This window comes from Bombyx mori, chromosome 23, assembly GCF_030269925.1.
Source record: "Bombyx mori chromosome 23, ASM3026992v2".
NCBI lineage: Eukaryota > Metazoa > Arthropoda > Insecta > Lepidoptera > Bombycidae > Bombyx > Bombyx mori.
In genome coordinates this window covers 5,209,471-5,218,557 of record NC_085129.1, presented here as the reverse complement: position 1 = coordinate 5,218,557, position 9,087 = coordinate 5,209,471, and the positions used below count along the sequence as shown (strand labels likewise).

Here is a 9,087-nt window from a genome sequence, read left to right as displayed (position 1 = left end):
TCTTAAGATTTCTAGAAATTTCGGAAAACGTGATCAAATGAGGAATGGAAAGAAATTAATAGTCAGAGACTTGCACAGGAATCGTTTGTCAAGATTTAAAGGCGTCAATTTATTGATACTATCATCCAATATTATATTTTCTTCTATTCTCGAGAGTCCTTCATAATTAAAATCCAATTAACCATCTAACACATGGGATCCTCTTATCGTGGAGATGAAAACCCAAGTCAAACAAACTGTTAGATCTCAAGATACTGTTAGTTCGTAATATAAAAATTTTTTTTAGAACATTTTTTAAAGGACAATGTACAGAATATAAAATATATAAAAAAAGAAGAATTCAATCTGAAAAGTAGTCTATATACAGCAACGGGCTGTGGGCTGAAGACGATGATGATAGTAGGTTAAAATTGTTACATTAAACAAGAGCTATTTTTAGAAGCGAAGGCAATCAAGCGTGTGACCTTGGCCGTGAAGTGGTTATGGTATCTCCCGATTTTCCTTAATCCACTGAGCTTCTCGCCGGGATCTTCTCAGTGGGTAGCGATCCCAAACCGGTGGTAGATTCTGCGAAGCACTGTTTTGCTAAGGCTAGTCTTAGCAAATTATCTCAGATTGAGCCCGTGCGCTCACCTATCCGTCCACGCGTAGCTAGAGAAGCCCTTTAGGCTACCAGCGAATAGATAGAGAAATGACATGGAATAACATTTAGATGATACATTTTAAAATTTTATTAAGATCGATCTTGATTGCTAAATCATTATCGTTCTCTTGCCCTTCTCCTAGTCACCGACATGTTTTCTCCTTCCATACTCCTCAATCATATACTGGTGACGCAGGTGAGCGTCACCTTAAACGTGAGCTGATGAGCTGAAAGGGAGCATATGAACTCTGCGGAGAATAAGCGGACACGAAAGGGTAGGTAGGAAAACGGGACTTACTTGGAGGCTGATGCTGGCACTATCACGGTCGTAGTGGTGTTCCTCTGCGATGGGTGGCACATACACCCTTTTCCCGGTTCACACTATACCTTTTACTTAGTATCGAAAGGCGCGCGCGCACAATTTACTCAATATCGAACGAGCGTATCTCCGCGTGCCGTCATGTACCGCCCTGTTCTGAGAGGTGCGGGGTGCGTACGGGCGACGGCACCCGAGTTGAGCCGAACATTTACAAACGTCGCGCTGTCGCGCGAACATCCTGGGGCGGCCGGGGCTGAACTTCTTCATGTGCTGAATCCAGCGGCAACCTGGCTAACTTGAACACAGGTCTCCGCAGACTTCCATGCTTCGTGTCCAAATCCACGACTCTGATCACTCCATCCTTGCCGGGTAACGTGCGGATAATCCTTCCAAGTTTCCATTGCAGCGGGGGCTGATTGTCCTCTTTGATGAGGACGAGCTCTCCAACTTGAGGAGGTGAGGATGTGGAAAGCCATTTGGAGCGGGTTTGGAGGGTATGGAGATAGGATTTGGTCCACAGAGTCCAAAAACGCTGAGAGAGAGCTTGGATGAGCTGAAAACGCTTAAGAGCTGATAATGGCCTATCATCAAAAGATGGCTCAGGAAGAGCGGTGAGTGGACGGCCAATAAGAAAGTGGCCAGCTGTTAGTGGCTCAAAATCGGAGGGATCTGACGAAAGTGGACAGAGAGGTCTGGAATTAAGTACTGCCTCGACTCGAGTTAAAAGTGTGGAAAATTCTTCAAACGTGAGGTGCTGTTCACCTATAACATGATAAAGTAACTTCTTAGTGCTCTTGACCGCAATTTCATGAAGGCCCCCGAACCAGGGTCCCGTGGGCGGTTGGAGCAGCCAAGTTATGTGCTGATTAGCGAGCCTATGCGTGATTGTGTCATTATTTTGCGCGAGAAAATCTTGTACCTCAATGAGATGATTCTTAGCTCCTACATAATTTGTGCCACAGTCAGAACGGACAAGAGTAGGAGTACCGCGACGCGATACAAACCGTTGCATTGCAGCAAGAAACGCTTCAGTGCTGAGTGACGAAACGAGTTCCAAGTGAACCGCCTTGGTAGATAAGCAAACGAAGATACAAAAGTATGCCTTCATGAGTTTGGCGTTACGTAAAGTACTAGATTTAATGAGAAACGGGCCAGCAAAATCTGTAGAGACCTGACTAAATACTGGCTGGGGTGTGACCCTGTCTGCGGGCAAATCAGCCATCAACGGAGCTCTGACCTGAGCACGATATCGGAAACATCTAATGCATTTGTACACGCGATGCCTGATGACACGACGTGCTGAGAGTATCCAGAACTGCTGACGGAGGATAGCGTGTAATGTGTCAGCCCCAGGATGACAGTTCATTCTGTGATAGTGGTCTATGATGAGATCAACTAGTGGGCTAGAGCTGGGCAGAACGAGAGGATGCTGAGCATCGTATCTTATTGGCGCATGAGTGAGGCGACCACCAACTCTCAAGAGATCATCTTTCATCAAGGGTGAAAGACGCTGAAGTCGAACGGTACAAATCTTGCCTGCCTGAAGACGGTAAATATCTTCCGCAAACTCATTGTGTTGAACAGAGCGAACCCAGAATAACAGAGCATCTCTACGTTCTCCAACTGTTAAGGGACCAGAGCACCTATCAGTTGAGTTGTGTCTACAATTGAAAATAAAGCGTTTTATGCAAGCTGTCACTCCGACGAGCTTGTCGAGAGAACTGAATCGAGTAAGCAAGTCAAGGTCGAGGTCAGGAACTGCTATATGAGCTGGTACTTTCTTGGGCTTCAGACCTGGTAATGCATGGTGGCCTAGAGCAGGAGGCATTTTGGGCCAGGTGTCAGGAGGCTCCTTCAGCCAGCTAGGAGACCACCAAAGATCATGAGCTGATAGTGACTGGGCAGACATTCCCCTGCTCGCACAGTCTGCAGGGTTCAGGTTTGTAGGAACATGTTTCCATGTGGAGGTGATTGGATTGGATGTTATCTTGGCAACCCTGTTAGCTTCAAAGACCTGAAGTCTATGAAGAGGTGTGTTTAGCCATGCTAGGACAATGGTACTGTCTGACCAGCATATGTGTTGCTTTATGGTAATATGGGACAACAATTGAGTCGAGACACGTATCATAAGCTGTGTTAAGAGACTTGCAGCAGATAACTCCATCTTGGGGATGGTAAGACGATTTTTAACGGGTGCGACTCGTGATTTAGCAATTACGAGGTATACGTTGACACATCTATGCTCATCGAGTTCATGGAGATAAATAACGGCAGCAAAACCTGCCTCTGAGGCGTCTGCGAACCCGTGAAGCGTGTAAGTAGACTTAAGTTTGTTTGTACAAATAAGGCGAGGCAAACGAAGGGTTGACAATTGGGGCAGATCCTGTGATATGCGGTTCCATTCTGTCTGCACTTCAACAGGGGTGTGTTCGTCCCATTCTAACTTTAGAAGCCACAGCTTCTGTAGGAGAAGCTTTGCGCGGAAGATAACAGGAGTAACCCAACCGTTAGGGTCATAAAGAGAGGCGACTGTGCTGAGGATTGAGCGTTTGGTAATTTGTTTTATTGAGGGGAGAGAAATACGATAAGTTAACTCATCCGATTGAGGAATCCACTGTATACCTAATACTTTTATGGAGTTGGAGTCTGGGCTAATGTCAAAGTTCTTGGGCATGTCACACTGATCATCGGGAAATCTTTCGAGAAGCTGAGGGCAGTTTGAGGTCCATTTACTGAGCTGAAAACCACCTAAGGCTAGTAAGTTAATCAAGTCGTTTTGGAGAGCTTGAGCCTTTACTACAGAATCGTGACCAGTGAGAATATCATCGACGAATATGGACTTGCGCAGCACTTGAGCAGCTGCAGGATAGCGATGACCTTCATCATCCGCTAATTGGATTAAAGTGCGTATAGCATGATATGGGCTTGATCGTAACCCGTATGTAACAGTGTTTAAGGCATATGTAAGCAGAGGCTGATTTGGCGAAGAGCGCCAGAGAATGAGCTGGTAACGCCTCTGATCGGGATGTATGAGTATGTTTCTGAACATCATACAAATGTCAGTGCTGAAAACTACGGGATGAGTTCTAAACGACAAGATAATATCGACAATGTCCTGTTGAAGAGTTGGACCAGTGTGTAAACAATCATTTAGGCTGACACCATTTGAGCTTTTACAGCTACCATCAAAAACAGTGCGTAGCTTGTCTGATCCCGACTTGAAGATGCCATGATGAGGGATATAGAAGTGAGGTTTATGAGCAAAAGTACTCGGGTGGCATGGGGACATGTGACCCAGCTTCTGATAATCTGCCATGAAATCAATGTATTTCACACGGAGATATGGGTCAGCTTGTAACTTCTTTTCAAGATTAAGAAACCTACGCAATGCTATGGCATGGGTACTTCCTAACTCGGGCATATTATGTAAAAAGGGTAAAGTTACCGTATATTGACCTGAGGGTTTACGAGTAGTGGTAGTGCGGAATATTTCTTCACACTGATCTTGCAAAGGGGTAGTTTCAACATGAAGTTGGGGCTCTTCAGATTCCCAGAACTTCTCAAGGCTCTTGCGAATGTCATGTGTAGATACCTCGAGTTCTGGTTGTGCGCTGACAATGTGAGCCGATTCAGTTTTGCTTACAGGAGCAGTATACAAATCGTGTATGGGTCCTAACAATGCAAAATCAAATATCGTGCCGAAGGCTATTGGCCTGCCGGGCCCCAATGAGACTTTAGTGCCATCTAAAACCTGTCCGAGGATATCCGAGCCTAACAATAGATCAATTGGAGCTGGTGTATGGTATCTTTGATCAGCTAAGGAGATCGTTGACTGGTCTACCATATGTGATATATCCTGTACCTTCCCTAGAGGCAGATAACCAGTAACATGCTTTAAAATATGAGCTGTAGCCGTTATCGTAGGTGTTTCGCTATGAGTGGGTCGACATACAATTTTGATTGATGCCTTGGAGTACTGTGTGTGCTGATTTCCCACTCCCGAAATTTGTAATGAAGTATTCTTTAGGGGTAGTTGTAAAGTTCGAGCCATGCGCTGAGTAATTAATGTTACCATACTGCCACAATCCAATAAGGCTCGTGCTCTTTGAAATTGACCATGAACATCTGCTATTTCTAAGGTGACAGTAGGCAATAATATGGGTGTATTAGGGTTGTGGTTTTCATGTTGTGCTGAAGTTATGGTTTGTGTTGATACCGTGGGACGAGTGTGTGTTGTATGGGTGTGCATGAGCTGAGCGTATTTCTCTTCCTGGTCGTGTTCTGTGATGGTAGATAGTCATTGGTTCCGGCGTGGTGATCGCGATTGATGTAGAAGAACCATGAGTTTGATACTCTTGGGGTGAGACTGGCCTATTTGCCTCTTTATACAACCAGGGCAAATGTGGTGAAGCCACTTGTGGTGTGTGTGATGGGGTCGGCGTATGCGAGGTCGCATGTGACGAGCGTGCCCGAGGACAATGAGTAGGGCGCTGCCTAGGCTGCTCCCGTAAATTCAGGGGAAGGAGATGTGCAGATGACTGTGTTGGAGACGATGCGCCATGGCGGTGAAGTGAGGTGTGATGATTAGCACTTCCACATTCCTTACACACACCCGTGGTTTTGCACTCGTTTTCATAGTGCGGTCCTAGACAGCGTTGACAACGCTCGCGGGCTCTAATAAAGTCCCATCTACCCTGTATTGGCTGATCATTGTAGCGAGTACACGTAATTAGTTTGTGCCCTTTTGTATTGCAATATGGACAGTATAAGTTTTTATTTTGGGAGAGCTGAGTAGGATGAGCTGAGTTAATTTGCCATGGTGGGGCAGTAGTTCGGGGTAGATACTCTGGGCGGGAATTATTTGGGGTAAAGTGCCGACGCTGTTGATATTGTGTTTGTCGTGAAACTTGAAGGGGCTGAGAAGTGGGAGACTGTCTACGAGAAAAACCAGACTTTTGAGAAGGTTGATTGTATTGGGAGTATGTTGTATTAGACCATTCAGTCTCATTACAGCGCGCGTGTTCTTCTAAAAAAGAGATTAAATTTTTTAATGTGGGTAAAGACTGACGCGACCCATGTCTACGCTCGAAGAGAGTGTGGAGCTCACCTTTGAGTTTTCGCACCACTATCGAGACAAAGATATAATCGCAGTCTTTCATGGGCAGATCTAGATTACTAAGGGCTGATTGCGCGGAAATCAAAGGTGTCAAAAAGAGTGTGCGGATATTAGAGCGTGAATGTATATTTGGGAGGCTCATTATGATGTCCACAAACCTATCAATCAGCACGCGGCGATTCTCGTAGCGCCTGGTTAAAATGTCCAAGGCAACGGAGAAATTCTCATTAGTAATTTTGAGATGAGACACCATACCACGCGCTTCGCCCGATAGGCATGAAAACAAATAATGGAGTTTGACAGAATCTGAGAGAGTGAGCATATCATCCGTGAGACTTTTAAAAATTGTGATAAATGAAGGCCAATCTTCGACCTTTGAGCTGAACTTGGGGAGGGCAATTTTAGGCAGAACAGTCGTCAGCGTACTAGAAGTTGAGGGTTGAGAGCTGGGTGAGGAAGCAGGCTTCGAGTTTATTTTTTCCCATGCTACTAAGATGTCATGGTAGTCAGCAATCGAGGTCTCATAATTTTTTGTGTACATTTTTTCCTGCTCCTCTGAGAGATCCTCGTCATCGAGGATCTCATAATATACATCTTCTAGTTTAGATTTATTGGTATCCAATCTAGGCAAGCGAGCAGACAAATCGGCCATGTCATATTTTATTCTGTCCCCAGCCAGTATGGACAAGGCAATTTCCTTTAATAATGTTATGAATTTTGTTGCTTCTCGAAAAATAGCTGCCTGAGATTTCGACGGCATTGATAACAATATATGGGCTTAACTAAACAAAGATGAAGAGAAAAAAAAGACAAGAAAAAAAAAAGTGTGTTCTAAAAAAAAAAAAAAATTATAATAAAAAGGCAAAATGGGGCACCCTGTATAATGATAATGTGAATGAAAACAATTTTTTTTTTTCCAAAAACCTTTTGACCTACTGTTCTACACCGAACTATGGCACAAATCAAAGTTACAGTTGATTTACTGTTGTAAACTGTACTGTGCGCGCAAGCACCTAAATATCGTAGGAATTGTAAGTACCTACAAGTATGTAATTACGATAAAAGTTAAAGTATAATGAAATGACACAAATCACGATACGCTTTGACAACAAATGAAAAAAAATCATCAATGTTCCACACTTTTAAAAATCAAACTAATGTACTAATGAGGTCTAATGATTAGGAATATATTTAAATAGGTATAACATTCATTCGATGAGCCGAGACGATAAGTTCCTACTTGTTTACGTTCTTCGTTTTAACTTTTAATAATAACTTTTTATTGTTGTGGGTAAAATGGAATGAAGTGATTGTATAATGGGCAGACAATTTTTATACTTTTGCCGTGTTAGTAATTATTATAAACAACGAAATGAAGATATTATTATAGTAAATAAGTTTTAGAGTTAAATAATGGGCTGATTATAACCGATTGAAACCTACAAACGGGCCAATTTTTTTTTTTTTTTTGATCCGTTTGTATTTAAAAATTTGGGTGGGTCTATGGAGGGCAATGGATTGTATCCAAAGGATTTAGGGTTCAAATCTCGAAGGACCAGAAAATGGTGACGCAGGTGAGCGTCACCTTAAACGTGAGCTGATGAGCTGAAAGGGAGCATATGAACTCTGCGGAGAATGAGCGGATACGAAAGGGTAGGTAGGAAAACGGGACTTACTTGGAGGCTGATGCTGGCACTATCACGGTCGTAGTGGTGTTTCTCTGCGATGGGTGGCACATACACCTTTTCACCGGTTCACACTCAACCTTTTACTTAGTATATAACGAAGGGCGCGCGCGCACAGTTTACTCAATATCGAACGAGCGTATCTCCGCGTGCCGTCATGTACCGCACTGTTATGAGAGGTGCGGGGTGCGTACGGGCGACGGCACCCGAGTTGAGCCGAACATTTACAAACGTCGCGCTGTCGCGCGAACATCATCCGGCTCGAAGGACCAGAAAATGGTGACGCAGGTGAGCGTCACCTTAAACGTGAGCTGATGAGCTGAAAGGGAGCATATGAACTCTGCGGAGAATAAGCGGACACGAAAGGGTAGGTAGGAAAACGGGACTTACTTGGAGGCTGATGCTGGCACTATCACGGTCGTAGTGGTGTTCCTCTGCGATGGGTGGCACATACACCCTTTCCCCGGTTCACACTATACCTTTTACTTAGTATCGAAAGGCGCGCGCGCACAATTTACTCAATATCGAACGAGCGTATCTCCGCGTGCCGTCATGTACCGCCCTGTTCTGAGAGGTGCGGGGTGCGTACGGGCGACGGCACCCGAGTTGAGCCGAACATTTACAAACGTCGCGCTGTCGCGCGAACATATACCATTTCTTCGCTCACTCCCCTCTTACACATATCGTCTTTCACGCAATTAATCCATTTCTTCTTAGGTCTACCTTTTCTTCTATATATAGCCTTCCACATTCATAGTTATCACTCTCTTACCAAACTCATTGTCATTTCATCTCACACATATCCATACCATCTCAAACGCGCACTTCTCAGCTTCTCTGTCTGATATTGATTGCTATATATTATAGAAAAATCATATTACAGTCAATCATAGTATATTATATTACATAGCTATACAAGGAAAACTAGATGGAAGGTAAAAAGGAAATAAAGTTTTTCATGGCAAAATCAAATTCACAGAGTTCGTTCTTTTTTCATATCGATCTTAAAGTTACTCGAGTGTTATTTTGCGGATAGGTACCGCACGGAATCCGACTTCGATAGTCGTAATGTAATTCGGTCGGCTACAATACCCCGTATATCGGGCATGAGTGCGGAACGCCTTCAATTTCCACTTGCTCCAGTCACTTCAGTTGAAAGGATGAATATTTATGGGGCTTCCGCATTTAGGAGCTGAGTAATTTGGATGCGGTATGGATTCTAGTTAATTTGATTAGAGTGTAAAGAGATATTAGAGTCTTGCTCTTGTAAATTATAATTAATTCAAATATTGATGACGGAAACACGGAAAATTAAATAAATTAT

General features: G+C 43.8%; 1 protein-coding gene across 1 annotated transcript; it reads right to left on the bottom strand.

Moving 5' to 3' along the window:
* Window positions 1–1,170: 1,170 nt before the first annotated feature.
* LOC119630322 (uncharacterized) lies at window positions 1,171–4,806 on the bottom strand. The gene has a single exon (XM_038019326.1). The coding sequence runs from the start codon at window positions 4,804–4,806 to the stop codon at window positions 1,171–1,173; it is 3,636 nt and encodes a 1,211-aa protein (XP_037875254.1).
* Window positions 4,807–9,087: the final 4,281 nt, after the last annotated feature.